At 44.9% G+C, this 23,146-nt stretch overlaps 2 protein-coding genes across 2 annotated transcripts in view; one reads left to right on the top strand and one right to left on the bottom strand.

The window, feature by feature from the left end:
- HEMK2 (HemK methyltransferase 2, ETF1 glutamine and histone H4 lysine) overlaps positions 1 to 23,146 on the top strand; it is an 88,213-nt gene that overhangs the window by 932 nt on the left and 64,135 nt on the right. The window lies entirely within an intron of this gene.
- The window catches only part of HECTD1 (HECT domain E3 ubiquitin protein ligase 1), a 99,632-nt gene that overhangs the window by 38,419 nt on the left and 38,067 nt on the right, over positions 1 to 23,146 (bottom strand). The window contains exons 16-28 of the mRNA XM_068120024.2: positions 22,651 to 22,785; positions 22,401 to 22,547; positions 21,887 to 21,981; positions 12,408 to 12,513; positions 12,181 to 12,315; positions 11,732 to 11,871; positions 11,257 to 11,580; positions 10,994 to 11,160; positions 10,577 to 10,753; positions 9,590 to 10,408; positions 8,744 to 8,877; positions 8,504 to 8,660; positions 1,163 to 1,385 (exon numbers count right to left, since the gene is read on the bottom strand). Of these exons, the coding sequence (XP_067976125.1) occupies positions 1,163 to 1,385; positions 8,504 to 8,660; positions 8,744 to 8,877; positions 9,590 to 10,408; positions 10,577 to 10,753; positions 10,994 to 11,160; positions 11,257 to 11,580; positions 11,732 to 11,871; positions 12,181 to 12,315; positions 12,408 to 12,513; positions 21,887 to 21,981; positions 22,401 to 22,547; positions 22,651 to 22,785 (2,759 nt within the window). The remainder of the gene's footprint in view (positions 1 to 1,162; positions 1,386 to 8,503; positions 8,661 to 8,743; positions 8,878 to 9,589; positions 10,409 to 10,576; positions 10,754 to 10,993; positions 11,161 to 11,256; positions 11,581 to 11,731; positions 11,872 to 12,180; positions 12,316 to 12,407; positions 12,514 to 21,886; positions 21,982 to 22,400; positions 22,548 to 22,650; positions 22,786 to 23,146) is intronic.

The following is a 23,146-nucleotide window of genomic DNA, read 5'->3' as shown; positions in this document are numbered from 1 at the left end:
CAATCCCCCATTCCCTAGTCCCATTGCATGTAAATAACAATCAGTAGAGCCGACCTTCCCCTTCTTCCCCCATTAAATGTCGTGCCCAGGTCCACCGCACCACACGTAGACAACTTTCGGACATCTTCCTAGTTATTCTTAATCTATGTCAGTTAAGGCCTCGTTTCCATTAATTAGGACTCTTCGTTGCACCAGAATGTGATTATATGGCATCAGTAGTGAGTTTAGGACCTTTCCCATACCTCCTTCCATCTTCTTCCCCAACAATTACAACAACAACAGAGGAGATGGCGGCGGAGCGGGGGAGGATGCGTCCTCCCACCGGCTCGATTAGCTCCAGACCATGCGCTCCACGGGGTTACCACGAAGGGGCTCCTTGTCAGCTCCTCGTCAAGGGCGGAGCCTGGTAAACCCCCCCGCACGCACCCAATGAGAAGCAACGTGCCGATTCCACGAGGCGGAGCTAACGAGCCGAGGGCGTGTCACTCCCCGCCGGATATACGCGGCCCCGCGCCGGATGTGACGTGAGATGCGCCTGAACTACGGAGAGCAGAGGAAGCCACCGCCACCCCCAGCGCGACGATACCTCCCCGCATCTTTGGACCGGACCGGACCGTACTGGACCCTGCTTTGAGCCAAGAGTGCACCTTGAGCCATCGATACCCGCTGTCCTTTTCATCAACCCCCGTGTGAGTCAGCCTTGTCCCGTTTGTCTGTCGTCTGTCCGGGGTTAATATAAGAGTGTGTCTAAGTGCTTGTCTTTCTATGCTGTCCCTCTTGTAGTTGTAATCTAACCTTCCGCCTTAATATAACCTCCTCCGGAGGTCTTGAGAACTGAACCCCTGGTGTCGTATTGTGTTATTGTAATCCAGCCGGGTGTCTTCTTTTTCTTATTGAGCCAGCATCGCGCGGCTTCGTCAACGTTCGAGTACAATCGGGTAATTTGTGCGGACACGACGGCCATTCCGCTCGGCCCACCTTAACATCAAAGTCGTGTCTGTAACAATATAATGAAATGCTAAGTTGTGATACAATGACTGTATTGATGCAGCACTCCCAGCCTTGATCCCTCCACCGCAACATCGTGTATCAAGTTAAAGTGATATCACAACAAATTTCCATTTTTCCAGGCAATTCAGCATTCACGCAAACTTTTACATACGTGTATGTGGGTTCCCATATCCTCCGCAACTTGTCAACCTTGAGGTCACCATGGGATGTCATGTCGAGCAGTTTCTGTACGTTTGAGAATATTGTAGCCTTAGGATTTGTCAGAGGGAGTTCCACGTCATTGGCGGTTCCCAAGCCGGATACTTTAAGTACGAGAGTCAGGTGATGAAGTGCCCCCGACTCAGAGGGCTCGACAAGTTCAGAACTTGGAGTACCTACAAAAAGGGGTGGGGGTAATAATCAGCAAAGTGACTTGCACAAAATAGGAAAATAAAGAAGGGAAGGATTGAAAAGGAAAGTGTTGTGATAAAGGTGGAACAAAAGAAAATATATTGAATCAAAATAAAATTAATTAATAAAGCAAAAAGAGGAGGAAAGCAACTAAAGTAAGAGTGTGAAGTTTAAAAGCACCCAATACAGTGAAAACTTGAACGGCAGTCGTTAGTGCGAACACCTCTGCCAGGCTGAACAATTTAAGTTTTGTATTCCACCGATAGACATGAACCAAAATCGAATCGGCTTGTTCTTGTCATCTACCCATCTCATCCACTAAGTGTTGTCATAACCCTTCCACAACTTTTTATGACGTGCTGTATACAATTTTTGGCCACATCTCAATGGTAAAAACTTGGCTAAAAAATGAAAACATATTTTCGAATCCGGATCCAGATATTTGGTAGTGGAGGTAATGACACTACCATTCTAAGAATTAGAAATACAATCCAAAGTAAAAATTCAACCTAATTTACATGCAAAAAAGAAATAAATTAAAATTATATATATATACAGTGAAACCTTGACTTACGAGTGCACCAACTTACGAGTTTTCCGAGATACGAGCCGTCGCTCGGTCGATTTTTTTTGCTTTGTGATGCGAGCCGAGATCTGAGTTACGAGCGAGCGAGCGAGCTTGGATATAAAACACGTAATCGTCGAAAAACATGAGCGAGGTGTGCGTGTTGTCGACTTGGCGAGGCAGTACGATCGTAGTACTTCTACGATATGTACGATTTTGAAGCGGAAGGAGTCGATAAAGGCTATAACGCCAGCCAAGGGCGTTAAGATTATTTCAAAGCTCCGGACCTCTGTCCATGAAGAGATGGAGAAGTTGTTGTTTGTGTGGTTGACTGAGAAGCAGCTCGCAGGAGATACCGTGACCGAGAGCATCATCTGTGAGAAGGCACGAGACATTTACGGGGATTTGGTGCAGCAGACGGTGGGAACATCAACGGACGAGGCATCGGAAGAGTCATTCAAAGCCAGTCGGGGATGGTTTGATAATTTTAAGAAGAGGACCGGCATTCACTCCGTCGTCAGGCATGGTGAGGCAGCAAGCTCGGATGTGAAGGCAGCTGAAGATTTTATTACAACTTTTGCCGAACTGATAGAAGCCGAAGGATACATCCCCCAGCAAATCTTCAACTGTGTCGAGACAGGGCTCTTCTGGAAAAAGATGCCGAGGAGGACGTATATAACGGCAGAGGAGAAGAGCATGCCAGGCCACAACTTGTTCAGAGTGCCGGCGAAAGCTCGCCTTCTCTTTGTGGAAGACACGGTGAGATCCTTAACATCCAACAACTAATGGGACGCAAACGGGGCGCCCAGTTTAGCGGTACACACATTGATGAATCACCCTGCCTGTGAAACACCGACATGACAGGTTATAGCTGGGTTGGGATTCAAACCCAGGCTGGACAGTTTAGAGTCAAGTGTGCGTACCTCCAGTCCAGGCCATCCTGCCAACTTGTATGCTGCATACAGGTGAAATATAAAGCGCGAGATATTTATATATATATATTTCAAAAAAAATTGGTGTGGTTTTTGGGGGGCTGGAACGGATTAATAGCATTTCAATTCATTTTAATGGGGAAATTTAATTTGAGAAACGAGCAAATTGAGTTACGAGCTCGGTCACAGAACGAATTAAACTCGTAAGTCAAGGTTTCACTTTATATATATATATATATATATATATATATATATATATATATATATATATATATATATATATATACACACACACACACACACACACACACACACACACACACACACACACACACACACACACACACACACACACACACACACACACACACACACACACACACACACACACACACACACACACACACACACACACACACACACACACACACACACACACACACACACACACACACACACACGTCGACCCTTGAGTGAACGCCTCAGGGTGACGGATGGCCAAAACGAGCTATAAACTCCGGGCGTACAAGCCGAACCTGGCGGATTATCTCTTTGGCGAGCACAGGGGAGGATCCGAGGCCTTACCTGAACTGACAAGAAACGCACAGGGTTTTATTCCTCTAGCTACAAACGAATCAACGAACAAGCCAGGCACGACGAAGAAATGCAATCAATATGGGGTTTATTTAAATAATGCAAAGTAACAGGGAAGGTGAGGTAAACTAAAAGTTCTAAATTAGTATCCCTCCACACGTACTCGGACACAAACAAGGCAAACATAAATGTTCGGTGTCGTGCAGCCACTTAGTTCAGGTCTCAAGAGGGTTTGGTGTGGTTCACAGGTCCCACGTCCCTGCGCAGGAAAACACGCGTTGGCGCGAAGTCAGGTCTACAGCCAGCCGCCGGTGCAAGGCAATCAGACAAGGGCTCCTCCCTTGGTCCTTCTCGTTAGGTTGCACCGAGCTCCGGCGGTCTCAAAGGCGCACCCCGCACGAAGCGCAGCACGATCCCATCCTTCTTAAATCGGCGACCAGGCAAGAAGACGACGCGGGCAGGCAAGACCAGGCACAAAGAGCGAAAATGCGCACGACCATCCACCAAGAAGCCAGAAGGAGAAAAAAATGGCGGTCTCTTCGCTGTTCCTGTCTGGCGTCTCGATGACGTCATTCTTTGACCAATGGTGCAGTGCCGTCGCATCGCCCCATCGTTACCCGACCAATCCTCATTCGGGGCGTGACCTTACGGCTATTCTTGACCACCCATTGAGAATGTTCAGGGGCGGGGCTCCCTTGCCGATCGGCCAATGTTCGGGTTTTGCTAGCCCTGCCGGTGTTGTGGGTGAATGGAGCATTCGTGGCATGGCTTTTTGATGAATATAAAAACGAAGGACAAAATTACTAGAGGCCTTTACACAGGGGAATTATTGACCATAAGCCCTAGCAAAATAACAAATCCACTCCTCCATGTGGAGACAAATAAACGCTCTTACCCGGCCAGTCAGCCTAACTTAATTTACAGATGTGGGCTCTTCTTCGCGACACTCGGAGCATGCTAATCTACACATTCTGAACTTCATCAAGGTATTTCATCCACACCCCAAAAAAATTACATACATACATACATACATACATACATACATATACATATTGTTACGGATCCGGGGGACGGCACTCCCGTTAGCAAGGGGGGGTTATAATCCCCTTGTCTTGTTAAGCTGGCCGTCCGACCGGTCCTGGGGGGTATGACGTCACGCCCGGTCAGCGCTGAATAGGGTAGTAGGCCAATTATTCCTATGACCTAAGTACCAACGCCTTCCGGTACACGAGGAAATACTCCCGCCCGGGCCGCAGCATAATCGATGGATTGCGCCGAGCGAAGCGAGCTGCGACGCGGTCCGTTAACAAAGGACTAAACCCGATTATAAGCGGTTCTACCGAAATCACGCCAGCGGTACTCAATCGGGAAATCACTAAAGCAATCGGACGAGAATGAAACCAAAGTAAGAGGAACAGGTATTTATTAACTATTTACACAAAACCAAAGAAAGAGAAGGAACGAAAGTAATATGAAGAAGAAGACAGCACAAATCCTTAGACAGTCTTACTTAAACCCACAGGACAATACAGACAGACTCACACGAATAGGGGATTGCAGGCAGGAATGGCTGGAGGGATGAGAAGGGCAGACGGTCCACGGAATTGGGCGGCAGGGAGGTCCGGGGATCGCGGCACGACATCGAGGTCCCGCTTGAGCGTCCACGCTCCGGTTCAGTGGCGAAAACCCGGTCGTCAGTGCTGGTTGGTATCACCCATTAGCGTGCCGACTCTCTCGCCGCAGGATGTTCGCGCCAATAAATGAATGGTCGATCCTCCCTCCCTCCTCTCAACTTCTTGGGTCGTGCTCCCTCACTCATCCGCCTCTTACCGACTCTCTTGAACCTCCTCACGCGTCTCTGGTGGGGGCCTCGCGCCAAGGGTATTATTACCATGCCCTTGGAACCCTCTCGAACTCGCCAGACATTTGCCACGCCCTATCAAGCCATGCCCGAGCCCTGGTTGGTTGTTAAGGGCTCCCCGACTCCACCTTTGATGACGAGGTGGTGCCACGCCCATGCTCTGGCGGCTCCTCCCCCCTTATTGGCCTCGTGCGTAATGGAGTTTGGCGCCAGGCAGCGAACGCTGCTGGGCGAGCATAGCCGGTGCGATGCCCACGAAAACGGCCCAACTGTTACTGGCACTTTGAGGAGATGATTGGGGAACTGAAAGGGACCTATCTTATTTGATTGATGCAACGTAGAGTCAACTATTGGAAACACAGCCTTACCTGGAACACATAATAATGACGTAACTATAGAGAGGTCCTAAAGTGTCCTACGTGTTGTACATGGACTAAGGTGCAATCTTTAATTAACAGCCAATTAAGGGGACATGTACACAGGGGTCATTTATAAGGGAATTTACTACTAAATTTACATGTGAAGGTTCTAAAAACCGTAACAATATATACACACTCCAGGGGCAAACAAATGAGCAAAGTCAATTTTTTTTTAAACAATTTTTGTCATAACTATTTTCTATCAATCGATCGATCGATCTATCCTCTTCGGGCCAAGTGGCCCATAAGGCTGCAGTGCATAATCTCCAGTCAGCCCTGTTTCTGGCTATCGGCTTGGCGGCATTCCATGATCTCCATCCTATCTCTTTTCGTTCTTTTTCCACTGTTCTCAGTCCCACTTTCCTTCTTCCCTCAGGTGTCCATGACAATGCTGTCACACAGTTATTATAATCATTCATTCTTAGCACATGTCCAATTCATTTCCATCTTCTGATCTTGACTTCATCACTGATCTTCATCATTTTGGTTCTTTTGAGCATTTCTTCATTTGATACAATGTAAGGCCATCTAATTTTCAATATTCTGTGCAGACATTTGAATATAAATGTGTCAAGTTTCTGATTGTCCCCTTTATTGATCTTCCAAGCCTCACATTGATATAGTAGTACTAATTTGACAAGTGAGTTAAACAGTCTTAATTTAGTTTTCAATGTATAAATGCTTGAGCTCCATATTTGTTTGAGTTTCATGAAGGATACCATATCTTTACAAATTCTGTTCTTAATATCTTCATCCCCTCATTTGTTGATGATGGCCCCTAGGTAGGTGTACATAGACTTCATAACTATTTTACCATACAAAAAAAAACAAAAAAAAACACCAACACCAGAACATGCAGAAATAACTGCACAATTCAATATGGAATAGCTTGTCCCTTAGCTTTCTTTAAATAATCCAGTCGTTTGGTCAAACGTTCACAAAGCTTCTTGCACCGAGAAATGTCACTATTGTCCCATTCATGTTTGACAGCTTCCCAAAGTTGATCAGAATTTGCAAATTTCCTTCCAACAAGTTTGTGCTGAATATAAGCCTAAAGATTCTCTATGGGGTTCAAATTGGAACACAGACCAGGCCAGAAGATAAGTTTCAGGGACTTTTTCTCCAACCACTGTGGCTTTTGCAATGTAGGCAGGGGCATTATCTTGTTGAAAAATGACTTGTTTGCTTTTCTCTCCAGGAAATAACTTTTTGAGGCTGAGAAATGATCCTTTCTCTAATATGTTCTGGTATTCCTTGGCAGTAATCGACTGTTGACTGTTCACACCTTATCAGCTCAACAACACCAGCAGACAGAAATGCACCCCAGACCATGATTCCACCTCCTCCATGCTTCACAGTTGTTGAAATGCACTCAGGGTTGAATCTCTCCCCAGATCTGCAACGGCAACATTCTGGGGCAACACTGCAAAGCTGAAATCTTGATTCATCACTCCACAGGGTCTCACTATCTGCAATGATATTTCCTGGGAAAACTACATTTCCAAGCTGGCATCCAAAGCCAGTCGCTGACTGGGCATCCTCCGTCATGCGAAGTCCTTCCTTGGCACTTCTGAGCTGCTCGCCACGAACAAAGCTTTCAACCGCAGCTTGATGGAATACTGCTCTCCCCTCTGGGCTGGTGCTGCTGTTGCACACTTAGCTTGGCTTCACACTGTAGAAACCAAGGCTTTTAGGATCATTGGTATCTCCCACGATGAAACTGATTGAGGGCATATCAATCACCGCAGGCTGGTTGGTGGTCTTATTATCTTCTACGGACTCCTCCCCAGCTCTGTCCCCAAAATATTCCTACAGTGCACACAAGATCCGTCAGCAACCCTCTTCTGCTGAAACTTCCATAATCAAGACTCTGCTCACCTTCACTCTTTCATTCCTCTTTTCTCCTGCCTCTGGAACAAACTCCCTCTCTCTCTTCAATCCCACTCCCCCCTCCAGGTCTTTAAAACAGCTGTTCACCACCATCTCTTATCTTCCCCCACCCAATACCTTGATCTTTTCTACCCCCGTTAATACACCCCAAATCCACCTTTTTCAAGTCCCGTTTTGTAGTAAATCCTAGTAGTGCTAATTTGTTTCATACAGTGTACCCTACCCCAGCTCTCCCTTCCACAGATCTCCCGATGTCCTTGTTCTCGACTGTTGTGCTTCCCTCTCTCTACCCCTCGTCTCCCGCTCCCTTTATACGTTTCATGTGTGTTTCTATTTATGTTTTATGTGTCAGCTCTTACAGGAGCCTCGACTTTGTATACACAAAAGAAAAAAGAAAAAAAAAAAAGATTTTTTTAAAAAAGGAAGAAAGGGTAAAATTTAAAAAAGGAGACTACAACATGCACGCTCTGCTTGCCGGAGGGATGCCCTGCTCTCCAGTGCCTCAAGCGAAACAACAGCCCGGGCCTCTTCACGTATACCATTTCCGTCCCACTCGTCAGTGTGTGTGATGTGTGCGAGTGCCCTTACCCCTCTCAGCCAGGATTTAGTTTCCTGCACGTGTTGAGTATTGCACTATATTTGTATATTCGTGTTGGGGATTCAGTGATAAAGCCTCACCACAGCAAGAGAAAGCTGCAGTACGAAATTGACGACATTTCCTTATTACACTTATTCATCACCAGGCCTCCGCCCCCTCCATCATCCACCACCCTCATTACAACATCACTCTCTTTACAATAACCAAAGCATGCACTCACGTATCCACTACGTTGCTGCATACCTGGTATAGGTATCTCAATATCTGTCGTTTGCTGAACGTTAGTTCGACCAGGTCTTGGGTCAAAGGCTGGGACAAGAGCAGAAAACTGCCGCTTTAAAACGAAGTCATCATCCCACATCCGCCTGCGTCCACTACGAGCCTCATACTCTTCTTCCTCCTGCAACAAGTCAGCAATATATTTGTATAGGTGTCCAATACTACGACTATGGAATAATCTCTAAGCAAGGCATTCACCCTAACCATTGCTTCCTCAAAGTCCTGATCATCACGGTTTTCATCCTCATTTTCTTCATCATCGTCATCTGGTTCTGGCAAATCATCTTCGTCCTCCAACTCTACTAGCAAGGTGCCAGCACGGCATCCTTCCAGGAAATCTGTCAGACAGCACAAGATGTAATCAACAGATTTCAATTTCTTTTAAATAAATAATAATAATAATAATAATAATAATAATAATAAATAGCCCCATTGGTGACTGAGTTATTTCCCCATGGCTTCTGACGAGATTAAAAAACAAATTACCTGAATTTGAAGTGAAACACCCCATTGGGGCAAACCTCCCCTTCCCCTTTTCTACTCCCTTTAAAATTGCTGGATGCGGTTGGGGAGCACAACTCCATGAGACCTTGCTGTCCTGATGCATCGTACCAAATTTGGTCCATATAGGTCAGGTATTTTGTGAGCCGTTTTAGTCAAATGTTAATGGACGGACGTACATAGGTATCCACTCTGACGTTATTTCAGAGAAATAACCGAAAAATTGATAATATAATACCGCAACGTTGAAAATCACAAAAATGAAAACCCCATCCCCAATCATGATTTTCCCCAAACCAATTAACCCCATTTAACCCAACCCTCTTAACATGAGGAAAACACAGAAACTGCCCTCTTTTCCTGGTTGTCAATTCCCCGCTCGTTTCCAACTGGTGCCCATCGCCCCAGTATCAGTGCGCTGCCTTTTAACCCAATTGTTACCGTGCCCTTCAATGAGCCGAGATTTTGTATACATGAAAAACACAATACAAAAAAGATAAAATTCGTAATAAAAATTATGAATGCACAAAGTAAAGACATGGCACTAACCCGAAGTGCTTGTGACAGTCCTTCCAAGAGTGTTAGTGGTGTTATCACTGCTGCTACGACTCAGGTTCATGTTGTTGGTGGCATTGGTGCGGGCAATGTTGGCAACTCTGCGCACAAACGATTCCATGAGGCTGGAAGCTTCCCGGGACGACAGGTTTGGAACACTTGCACTCGAGCTCATCGGAGCACCAGATGCCAGCAGAGTGCTTACTGAGAGCCTGTTTGACACCAACGATCCAAGAGGACGCTGTGGGACACCTTCCTTGTTGGATGGTTCAGAAACGGAGCTGACGTCTGGAGAGCTGACGCTAACAACACTTAGGGAAATTCCCCCAGCTTCACTTGACCGTGCTCCCTCTGCACCACTCTTCCTTTCTGTACTATTGGTTCCGATGTCTTGAACGGTGTCAACTGAGACTTGGGAACCACTTTCAGATACCGGCAAGGACTCTGTGCTCGACAAAACCACAACGGTTTGGTCCATGTCCACATTGTTAGCAGCAAGAGGATCTCCAGAACTTTTACTCCCCATTAGCTCTACTGATGCAGACTTACCATCAGCATGTGTAAAGCAGCTCACCTCAGCACTGCCCACACTGCACACAGAGCTGCTGCTTCCTTTCCTGACTGTAAATGCCTTCTCTTGGCTGTTCTTGAGAAGATTGTTCCAGGACTGCGCAGGGCCTGAAAGACTGCGCAATTTTGGGGAATTAACAACATCCGGATCATATCCGGGCGCCAACTTAAGATCATATTTGCCTTCAGCACCCATGCGATAAGAATTTGATCCACCTGCATCCCAGGTAACATCGATCCAGCCTAAGGTTGAAATGTTGGGAAGAAAGATCATGGTATAGTTGTAGTGCATTATTTTTCCCCCCCCAAGCAAACAGTTTATCTGTTTTTTAATGTGACAACATTCAAAATGTTATGTTTACGCTAATTTAAAGCTAAAGTCAAAGAATCTTAACCACCAAATAAGCTTACCGTTGTGCAACTCTCCTGTCACGATCCCCTCCCCTGCGGGATTTCCATCCTGGTCCCTCCATTTCCAATCAATGCCCCTAACTACACGTGCACCAGGCATCAAGTACTTCAAGATTTGGGACCGGAGCAGCCGCCTCTGTCGCCTTAGATTTGCCTCTTGTTCTTTGGCAGCTTTCCCTTGAGAAAGATCAGTACACTTTCATCAATAAAATGATAAAGGTGATAACGATTCAGATCCCTCATATCCTTTGAAAATTCTGAAGGCATTCATAATTCAGTTTTAAAAAATAAATAAGGGGGATATTACAAGTAAACAGGAATTATGCAATAAAGATGAACAATCTTTTCATCACCAGTATACAATTTAGTAGCATAATAATAAAAATAAGTAACTGGATATGATGAGAATTTCATTACCAAGCTGATCTTCACAAACTCCAGTAACAGTTCCGTAAAGCTCAAAACCAGAGAGTGAAAGGTAGTGCGTTTGTCCACTAGCATTTTTGCCCATCTGCTTCAGACGAATGTGCCGCCAACCTTGGAGCTCGCTCTTGGGCGATTCGAGTGGCCATGTTGCCGTTGAGCTGCAAAATAAAGAAGAAATTAAGCACTGGCTGGCACCTCTTCTACAGTAGGGGGGAAAGTGGGTGAGAATTTTTTTTTCTGTCCATAAAACTAACCCAGGTTCATTGAGTGAATAATCATCTGTGTGGGTACACAGGGTCATCCAATTCTGTCCATCTTTTGAAACCTGGAAGAGCCAATTGCGAAGAGCAGAGCGTCCATAGCCTCGAGCATGTCTTAGCGTGTATGCTTCGGGTATGACAAAGAGACCCAGGTCAATGGCAAACCAAGCGTTTCTATCATCATTGGTATGACAGTTCAGTGCAGAACTATCCCGGCTGAGAATGTCCTCTAGGCGGCCGTATGGGAGATTCCGACCCTCCGACGAGCTGACCACAACTAGTCCATAGGCTGCAGGATTAATCCACTCGAATGCAGTTCTGCAAGGGAGAACAAAATAATTTCAGATCAGCAAGATATTGACATAAAAAAACGCTTGCCTGATTGAGAAACAAGAAACTGCAGTTTACAAGTCACATGGCTGCAAAGTAAAATAAATTAAATAAATAAAGACCAATATACAAAACAGACTTGGCATTTGTTCCGATCCAGTATATGATGCCGTTGTCATCAAAATCGTGCTGGTGATGAAAAACAAATGTCTGGCCATCACGGACTTTTCGCACAAATGCAAAAGTTCCTCGGTCATAGTCATACCACTGCTTTGCCACCTATTTAAAAAAAAAAAAAAAGTAACATAAGATTCACAAATAGGAAGAGAAATATGGTAATCCTGTGTACAACAGTTTTGCCATATTTACACAACTTCAATCTATACCACCATTTAATATATATACGAACAATCAACAAATCAGCCAAACAAGGTGATTACAACTTAAACAATATCTAAGTGCATCTTGCTGCAAAAATAAAATATACAAGGAAATAAAGTAATAAATAAGACATGAAACTAAACTGCAGTAATACTTGTACATTTACCACTCAACAGGGAATATTTCGACAAAAATCTATGTACATACCATTTTTAAAAGGTAGTGCTCTAGAGACTCGGTGGTTGCAAGGGGCTCCATCTTAAGCATTCGGCCAGTTCGATCGATGAGGGACATCTCCCCCGGCGCTCTCTCCAAGCGCAACCGCAGTCTTCTTGTTAAAACCTGTTCGTAAAACAGAGGCAAATTGAACGAACTTGCAATAAGCAATGAAACTTCACATAAAATATGTCCCAGCTAATGGTCTGTGAACGTACCTGGAGGTTGTACACTGTGCCTGGCGTGTCGTATTGGTACAAAGGCAGCCTTTCAATCGATTCCAGCACCGATATAAGTTTTCGAACAAGAGCCTTGGCCAGGTGACTGAAATCACAATGGAAATAAATCAGATATAGAACATAGCAAGTAAATGACTATCAGCAAACTAAACCCCACATTCATTTGGAATGCAAGGACAAATACAAGCCAAACCTTTCAAGGGCTTCATATCACCGACACAAAGCCATTCATTGTTAAGGAATTGTTTGGTTTGCATGCCCTTGATCTTTACAAATGCACAAGCTACATGCGAGAACTGTAAATTACTCACACAATACCAATGATAAGAGTGAGACATGATACACAGACGATTCCAAACTCATTATAGAAACTGTTTCATCAACGTTTTCAATACAACATTTACAAGAATGTGTTCTGCTGTACAGAAATGCAATGTTCATGATTTTCTTTTCCCAAAAGTTTCTTTTGATGGTAGTAAAGTTAGTTCCACACCCAACAGCCAAAAACAATCGCGTATTAAACGAGAGACATCAGAGAACACCTTACCCGACACCGTTTTGAGAAAAATACCTTAGCCGGCATGGGGTCTTTTCAACTCTTGCTTTGCATTTCCGAGCACGATAGATATTAGCTTTGTTCGTGAACTTTGAACAACAGGTGTGATGGTAACCATACGAAGCCGAGTCAAACGAAGCCGACGAATCAAACGGAAGAATCTAGCTGGAGCCGACGATGCTACGCTGATGAGTTTATTTTTTCCTCACCAGAGGATTATCCATGCATTTGCACAATCACAAACCTTCTGCCAACTCTTCTCAGAGAAACTGACGATTTTGGATATATTTTGGACAAAAGGAATCACCAAACTGACATTTTTTTTTGGACGAACTTAGCTCAGGCGTTACATCGTTGGGAGCGGCCAGTGTTTGAATTTATATGTACCCCAACCTGAGAGAATATCACATTTAGATGACTATTTCCAATAAGCACTCAAAATTTCTGTGGGGGGAATTACAGGCAGAATAGAGTAGGTGACTTATCACCCGCATTCTGAATGAAATTCTTTTATCAGGATAGAAAATCATGCACTGTTGGGCTCTTGCAGAAGAAATGTCAAACCATCTCTTGCTTACGAACCAAGCCAATGGTAAATATATTGGTGCAGTTTTTTTTGTAATTATGTTTTTTATAAAGGGATCTAATTAGGTGTATATATTGTGCTATAACATTTCAACATAATTTTTGAACCAAGACTTCCCAATGGTGAATTCATCTGTACAATGTTACATACTACGATTCATATCTGTTACATACATGACGATTTAGGAAATATTGTTGCATGTATATGTGTGTATATATATATATATATATATATATATATATTTACAGATCCGTCTCTTCTGCCTTTATTATATACTTGGAGGATTTTTTTTAGTTTCAGGTAATATTGTTAAGATTTTTGTGTGAAATGGAGATGACTTTAGTAAAAGGTAAAAAGAAATGTTTTTGGAGGAAAAATTTAAAAAAACGTGGCAAAGAACCGGAACGAGGAGGAGGAGGAGGAGGAGGACGGCCAGAAGAGATAGGCGTGAATCGCATCGAGGCTGCAAGCGGACTTTTTTGATATTAGTCACGAAGGAGTCGAGGCTTCCCGTGAAAGGGATTGTCCGCAACATCGTCATATATTGCGAGTGCAATTAAACCTGCGTCTCAAGTTTCATCACCAAGTGTGAGTCATCGTTGGAGAAATCAAGCGCCTCCATTACGGGCCTATACGCCATTTAGTCCTCGAAGAAGAGACTGTCCGCTTGGTGCATCTTGTTTTGCCGTTGGGATTTCCATATCGACCTCATCGTGTTGATTGCCGTTGGTTTGCCCATCGGCTCAATTCCCATAAATCGACCTCTCACCTAGTAACTCCTCCTCCACAGTCACGCCAATACCTGCCTATTGATTTGCCGTTCTACACGTCCTCGATCTTCAACCAGCGTGAAGATCCATGCACTGACTTTGGGGAAGGTTGCATCCCACTCATGTTTGGCGTATCGTGAGTTCCTTGCTTTGAGAGCATTGGGGAATGATGGTACCATCATATGTATTGTTCATTTGATGCAAATGACATTTTCATTGTACTTTCTTTAATAGTATTATTGTGTATGTGAATGCAATGGTGTGAATACAATTACTTGTTTTGTTCTTCAAGTGCATCGGTGTGGTTTTACCATGGTTTATCAGAACACTCAAAAATACAAATAGTTCTGCCGCGTTCGCTCTCGAGACTCTGAGATGCACCGTAACATATTATTTATATATGTATGCACACACACACACACACCACACACCACACACACACACCCTTTCACTTTTTTCACATTTTGTTATGTTTTCACAATCGTTTAAATTCATTTTTCCCTCATCAATATCCACTCAATACCCCATAATGAAAAAGAGAAAACAGTATTTTAGAAAGTTTTGCAAATTTATTAAAAAGAAAAAACTGAAATATCACATTGACATAAGTATTCAGACCCTTTGCTATGACACTTGAAATTTAGCTCAGATGCCTCCCATTTCTCTTGATCATCTTTGAGATGTTTCTACACCTTGATTGGAGTCCACCTGTGGTAAATTTAATTGATTGGACACGATTTGGAAAGGCACACAAACAAACAACAACATGCATTTTAAGGCCATTTTCCCTGCAAGAGCGGGGGTTAGCCTTGCGGTCCCCATGAGAATCTTCTCCATTTTGCCCTATTTTCGGCATCTCTCCGGTTAACCCCCTTGCCCACATTTCTTCTTCCACCATCTTTAGCCAAGTCTTTCTCGGTCTTCCCCGTCCTCTACTTCCTTCTACATTCATTTCCATCACTCTTCTCAACCAGTCACTTTCATCCTTCCTCAATACATGACCAAACCATCTCAACCTGTTCCTCTTCACAGCATCAATCACAGGCTCTATTCCCATCATCTTTCGCAATTCATCATTTGTCGTCTTCTCTCTCAACGATACTCCGCACATCCACCGAACCATTCGCATTTCCACCCTTTCCAGCCTTCGTTGCTGCTCTACGTTCATTACCCATGTCTCGCTCCCATAAATCATAACACTTATCACACATGCAGCATACACCTTTCCCTTCAGCTTCAACGACACTCCCCTCCTCATCAGCATGCCACTCAGTTCCCGAAACTTCTTCCATGCACATCTCACTCTTGCAACCGTTGCCGAGTCTGATCCACCTTCTCCATTCAGCACGTCTCCGAGGTAGCAAAATGTTTTCACACCTTCCAGCTTCACGCCGTCTCCAAGATCCAACTCAACATTTCCTCCATCTGCAGCTCCCTCTGTGCACACCTTACATTTGAAGGTAGCTGCCAAACTGGTTAATGACCCTCTCAGACGACTACATTTTTGATGAACCCACTCAGCGCACATTGTACATTGAATGGAGTTCACTCCGACACCCTTCCTGCACACAGCACATGGCCACTTCCCAGTTATTTCCACCTCACCACATGCTTTACCACTTGCCATCACCTTCGTCTTTCCTACATTCACCTTCAGACCTTTTGTCTCCATACATTCCTTCCACTTGTTCATCTTTTCCTTCAGTCCATCCATACTTTCCGCAATCAACACCAGATCATCTGCACACAACAACTCCCACGGTAAACCCTCCTTTACATTCTGAGCCAGCACCTCCATCACAGCCACAAATAGTAGTGGACTTAGTACCGACCCCTGATGCACTCCCACCTTCACCTCAAACTCACCACTGTTCCCGTCCTTCGTCCTTACAGCTGTGCGCACTCTTTTGTACATTGCCATCACTACTCTGATCAACCATTCCTCCACTCCTAAGTTCCTCAATGCCCATGTCAATACTTTGTGTGGAACCCTATTGAATGCTTTCTCCAGATCAACAAACCCAAGAAAACTTCTTTCTCTTCTCCATGTACTTCTCCTGCAACTGCCTCACAATAAAGAGCACATCTGTCGTTCCTCTTCCTGGCATAAATCCAAACTGCATTTCGTCGATCTTCACCTTCTTCCTTATCCTCCTCTCCAACACTCTTTCCAATACCTTCATTCCATGCTCCAATAACTTTATCGCTCGGTACGAGCCACACTCCAGAGTGTCACCTTTCCCCTTGTATAGAGGGACGAGGGTACTCAGTTCCCAATCCACTGAAATGCGGCCTTCTTTCACCACCAGATTACAGATCTCTGTCATTCTCTTCACACCCCAACTTCCTGCTGCCTTCAACATATCTCTCACAACTCCCGTCGGCCCTCCCGCTTTTCTACTCTTCATTGCTTTTATCGCCTCCTCAACTTCCTTCTCAGTTATCTTCTCTGCCGGTCCTAAAACTGGGTTACTCTCTATGTTGCCATCCCATTCATTCTCTGTATTCAACAGCATTTCCATATATCTTTTCCATCTTCCTTTAATTCCATCTGGGTCCACAACGATTTGTCCCACTTCATCCTTCAAGCAACTCACCCCCATCACATCACACCTCTTTCGCTATCTGCTTTGCAATCCTGAATACCGCTCTCTGACCCTCTTCCGAATCCACGCTTTCTCCGAACATTTTCCTGCATGCCTCCTGCGCCTTTGCTACCTCTTTCTTTGCAGCCTTCTTGGCTGCCTTATAACTTTCATGCTTTGCTTTTTCTGCTCCCATACCCTTCGCCTTCTGCCACTCCTTGAACTTCTTCCTCTTCTCGTCAATCCTCTTTCCAACTTCCTCATCCCACCATGTTTCCGAGTGCCTCGGTGGTCGTTTTGTCCATCCACATACCTCACCAACGGCTCCCAACAGACTATCTTTCATTGACATCCAACCACTTTCAAGCTCAACCACATCATCCTCTACCCTACTCAGCCTCTCTTTTAATGCCTCCCTTATTGTCACCTCTTTCAACCTCCACACCTTCATTTTATGTTGGTACTTCACCCGCCGAGCTCTCCTCGCACCTTTCACCCTTATGTCGCAGACAACCAAGTGGTGCTGTGAAACAGCCTCCTCCCCCGGGATCACCTTTGTTTCCTTTGGAAAGGCACACACCTGTCTATGCATATCAGAGCAAAAACAAAGCCATGAGGTCGAAGGAACTGCCTGCAGAGCTCAGAGACATGATTGTGTCGAGGCACAGATTTAAAGAAGTCTACAAAAAAAATTCTGATGCATTGAAGGTTCCCAAGAGCACAGTGGCCTCCATAATTCTTAAATGGAAGAAGTTTGGAACAACCAGGACTCTTCCTGGAGCTGGCCGCACGGCCAAACTGAGCAATCAGGGGAGAAGGGCCTTGGTAAGAGAGGTGACCAAGATCCCTATGGTCACTCTGGCTGAGCTCCAGAGATCCTGTGTGGAGATGGGAGAAACTTCCAGAAGGACAACCATCACTGCAACACTCCACCTATCTGGGCTTTATGGCAGAGTGGCAAGACGGAAGCTTCTCCTCGGTGAAAGACACATGAAAGCCCGCTTGGAGTTTGCAAAAAAGCACCTAAAGGACTGAGACTGAGAAACAAGATTCTGACGCCATCGGAGACGTGCAGAGGCTGCAGGAGCCGCGGACCGGGAACTGCGGTTCTCCATGTGTGGGCAAGTGTACGAGCGCTGCAGCGCGAACGGGCACGAGGCCAGGTTCCTGCCAACACGCACGCTTTGCACGCGACGCCAGTCCCATTTGCAGACCATGACGAGACTTCACCAGTGATCAGAACTAAGTGCGCGCGCGCACGCACACATACACGCTTTAGTTTATCCAACGTTCTTTTATCCCTTTGTCTGTATTTAAGTCTGGTGTGGAGGAACCCGTTTAGGACTTTCGTTTTACCGTCGAGTTTTATTATCGGCATCCCTTTTAATAAATCCTTTTGTTTGTTTGTTTGTTTTTGTACATTCTAAACCCAGTTTTTGTTCGGGTTATTTTCTGCTGGTTGAAGACTGCCCGGCGGGATCGCTCAGATAAGCGTTTCATCTTCCCCCTCCCCTTTCTTCCCCCACATAGATAAAGTCTGCAATTTGATCATCGCCTCCGAGTTAAAGCTTGCGTTTGGCCTTCCGTGCTGCCCTACGGTATTCACCAAGGGTAGTCACATGACAATATATATAGAATGGATGTTCAAATGAGTTAGTTTGAAGGACACGAAGCAGAAGGGAGGTTTCAAAGGACATTTGGGGCCGAAATGTCTGGCCTGTTACCCATCCCCATTGTAAAATGCATGATCTAATCTACATTAAAACAATGCCCCGATTTGCACGCTCTCCAAATCCTCCGAAGGTCAAACAGACCATTGTAACTTTTCAGACGTTCATTAATTTGAAATGCAACCTTACCCTGCCCATTGTTTTGCAATCTGCATATCTTTCCTTTACAGCATGTGGTGAAATATTAAAGACTCCCATTGTATCAAGACTTTTTATCACGATGTGTTTCAACTCCCTGCCCTCGGGTTCAGACAGCTATGCAAATATCCCTTCCCCCTGTTTGGAATCACGAGGGAATATAAAGACTGCTTGTTAGAGCGGACTATGATGGCATCATGCTCAGTCTCTGTGTGCACATATAGTAATTTTGGTACCATGTTTTTTTTACGGGGTAGCCCATAGGGCAAACCAGTCTAGAACGGTGTTTGTCCGTATGTATGTATGTATGTATGTATGTATGCATGTATGTATGTATGTATGTATGTATGTATATCCCCTCAAATGTATACCAATCAGAGCTGAGGATCTGGTCACATGACAAGGTGATGTCATTACGTCTCATGTCATCACAGCGGTACGGCGGCTGACTCTCTACACTCCGCCATTTTGATTTATATGCCGATCATGCCAAATATATTGTCGAACCAGTCATATCACAACCGCCATGCTCCACCTTTACATTTTTCATTCAGTGTGAAATACAAACAAACCTATTGTTAAAATGACCATCAAATAGCGAAAGCATCGGCGTTGCGTCTTCCAACAAAGCGGTACGTACCCAACCCTTGTGGGGTACAATCTAAATTACAGTAGATCTTCCCTCAGTTCTGCAAGTAAAACTCACCTCATGGATGTCTGGATTCCTCCAAATTTCTTTGTTTAATGCGATAAGCAGCATTAGCAACTGTTTAAAAAGCTAATCATGCGTGTTTGTGGTTTATAATATTGTTAAGTGTATGGGGGTAGGTAATGAAATACCGTAGTCGAGGTCGAATTGTATAGAGTGGCGTGCTCCGTATGCCGTGAAGCCACCTCAATGTATTTAAGTTAGGGCCGGATGTCCGTGTAAGTGTTTATGTCTCCATGTAAGGGGTGGAGCTATGCTAATTAGCTAGGGCGTATGGATAAACTCCCAGTGTGCAATTGCCCTTGTGATTTTTTCCCTTCGTTCTTATAAAGCACACTCGGCCAGCCATGCGATCGGCACGCAATTGCAAATATCATCGCTGACGATACTGTTACGGATTCCGGATTTATGTGAATTACTATTCAGGTCATTGCTTATTAATGTTTATTCTATTAAAGGTTGTTGTGGTTAAATGGTTAGAAGCGCTCCTGATAACAGGAGACCGGAAACGGGATGGTGAACCGGAAGAAGAAAAAAGACAAGGTCGGGAGAGAAGCGGCCATCTTGATCCTCGACCAGCTCCGACGCGAGCCGAGTCGATCTTTATCTGCTTTGGAACGCTGCGTTTGAAAAGCCCGTCTGGCGAGAGGAGTTACCTGCGCGGGGTGATTGCCTGTTACGTGTCAGGTTGCCGTGGGTTCCTGGAAGGAACCAAGCGTCCGGCACTGTTCGCCTCGACGCCTACGAGTGCGTGTACGGGTCGCACCTTGGGCCTCGCGCGCTTTGCGAGCCGTTCACAGCCCAGAGGCCGCGATCACGGGCTCCGACCCCGGTGGCGTCCCGACGAGGTGTCCGCTGCAGCCGCCGTTCCCGGTACGGGACGTGCACGTTTGGAGCACGTCAGCCAGGGGTCCGTTCAACCACCCGTGTGCGGAGAAGTCGACCTTCACCTTGGTCTGGAGGGGCCCAGAGACATTGTGAGGGACAGTGACCATTGAGGGTGCAGTGAGAGTGGGGTCAAGGGGGGGAATATATGAGATGGCCATCTTAGTAATATTGTTGATTGATTGTTGATTGTTGTTGATTGATTGGGAATATATTATTGATTAATCCGGATCCTTGGTGTGGGGTTTCTTATTGACTGGAATTAATATTGATTGCGTTACGAAAGCGTATAAATCATATATCTTTCTGGCGGGGTTCCTCACGGTCTGGGGGTCACCGAGACCAGGTAGTCACCGGGAGGACCACGTACCAATACCCAGACACAACTACATCACCTAGCCGAAACTTCTCGATGGGCGCCATTATGTGGCCGTGAGGCCACGCCCTGAAGAATGATTGGTTAAAGAATGACGAGGTGAGCGAGTGGCACTCGGTGATTGGAGCGCGGGTGACGTCAGAGAGAACATTCGAGACAGTCGGAGCAAAAAGGGAAAGCACTGCCATTCTGTCCGTCTCTCTCTCGCCGTCTGTCTCTCCCTCTCCCTCTGTCCCTCCCTCGCCCTCTCTCTCTACGGGCACGACATCTTGTGCGGTTCCCGCGCGGTGGTTCCACGACCAGTCAAGGACGCCAGGCGGAGTATCAGCCAACACCACAGTTTATCTATATTTTATCATTCCCTGTGTCTGTATACAAGTCCATGAGGAGAGTCACTCATTTAGGAATTCGATTTTACCTTACCTTTCATTTTTGTTATCCTTGCATTTATTTTCATTAAACCATTATTTGCTGCATTTCATTTGTTGTATTGTTGATTTGCCTGTCTTGTACATTTATTTTTTGTGGGGATCAGATCATTTGTTGTGGGGATTTCGCACTGCTATTAATCTAGAGTACAACTACAGAATGCATTCAGTGAGTTTCCATCATGTAATGGAATGGCAACACCGCAACTGCGATAGCCAATCTATCGGGCAAGAACAAAAGAGGATTCCTGGGAGATCCTACCCTCTGTGCGGAGATAACCAGCACCGCAAGTTGCGTTTACAGACTCTCCACATGTGCCCAGACACAAAACTTCCTTCTTTTTGCATCTTAAGCATTCCTGGGAGTTACCTGAATCCACCATTGTTGGTTTCATTGAAATCTGACAATCCGTTCAACTTGTAGCATGACAAACAAAAACATACACAGCTCCATTTAACACAGATTTTCCCTCCTAATATGGATGATATTTTGCAGCCAAAAAGTTTCGTTCCTGAAAATATATCCTTTATATTGAAAAGATCATCAGACTATAACAGCAAGTAACTATATGTCCAATTGATTCCTGGTTTATATGGGAAGTATGTGACACTTCCCTTTCGGAGCTATTTGCCAATGCCCAAGTGAGCACGAATGGGAATCCAACTATACTGCCCAACAACGACATGCAGCTCACCTTCCGCCATCCTCATCAGTTTTAAAAGCAGCCTTGAAGATGTGAATCCTTTCCAAAACCTTCTTGCAGTTATGACCGTGTTCCTTAATCTTGTTCTAAAAAAAAAGTGGAAAAGGAATGAATAGGATCCTGGAACTAGCTTTAGCCATAGGCCATTGGTCAATTTCAGCAAATAATGTACCATCCATTTATCACCTTGGCAGATGGAAGAGGAGGAGCCAGAATACAGAGAGAAGAGAGGACAAAGAAGAAGATGAGGGTAACTAAAATAATGTGAAAATAGCATACAAAGAAGGGAAAGAAGGTTCAAAATAGGTGTAAGAATAATGGGGCAGAGGGGCGATGTATGGTGTATGAAGGGCAAGGCAAAAATTGTGCTTATATAATTTTTAAAATATTGACCCAAACATTTCACTCTTAAAAGGATGAGGAACAGGGAACACATTGCAAGGGAATGCATCGTAGTTTCTCAAAACGTTTATATATGCACAAAAGCTCTTCATTCAATTCTCACATTGCAAAGTAATGTTAAAAGTGCTTGTATCAGCCCACTGCTACTCATTTCGTAGGGAGATATGGTCTTTTCTTCCTTCAGCAACACTGTGAGATCTTCAAGTGCTGCCTTCATGAGCTCAATCCAGCTGTTATCTCCATTGCGACCCTGAACACACACAAACAATAACGCTTTCAAATGCCCGATTTCCAGAGAGCAACACGGCCCGGCGTGTCGGCCCAGAAAGTGGATGGAGAGAGTAGTGTAAAACCTTGCAGCTGGTGTGCAACTCCCATGCAGACTCGAGCCTGGTTGCAATGTTCCTCAAAGCAAGGAGTGTTCCACGTGGCATGCTCTCCACAGCTTCAAAACGATCCTCGTATAGCTCACGAGCCATTCCCCTAACCTGAGCACATCACATGATGTTTAATCACGTAATCACAGATAGCACATTAACTAAGCACAGCCACCATCCCAAAAAGACCAATCATGTTTGCATCATAAAGGTAAAAAGTGAGAATGTATTCAGTTTCATCAGCCAGTCATAAATCAATTCAACAGGCCAATGATTACATGACGTGAAATTAAAGAGACGTTAGAGGACAACAAATGCAATTTAATAACTACAACGACACATTACCCAACGAGAGGGGGGGGGGGGGGGGGGGGAGGATTAATTAGCTGGAATTAAATTTGGTATTACCCAAAAAAATATATTTTATCTTGCACGTTATTCCATCAAAAGGCTTTTGCTTCCGGAAGTACAT

The sequence above is a fragment of the Myxine glutinosa genome, chromosome 6, assembly GCF_964187855.1.
Source record: "Myxine glutinosa chromosome 6, kmMyxGlut1.1, whole genome shotgun sequence".
NCBI lineage: Eukaryota > Metazoa > Chordata > Myxini > Myxiniformes > Myxinidae > Myxine > Myxine glutinosa.
The sequence above is the reverse complement of the archived record's forward strand: the minus strand, read 5'-3'. Positions and strand labels throughout refer to the sequence as shown.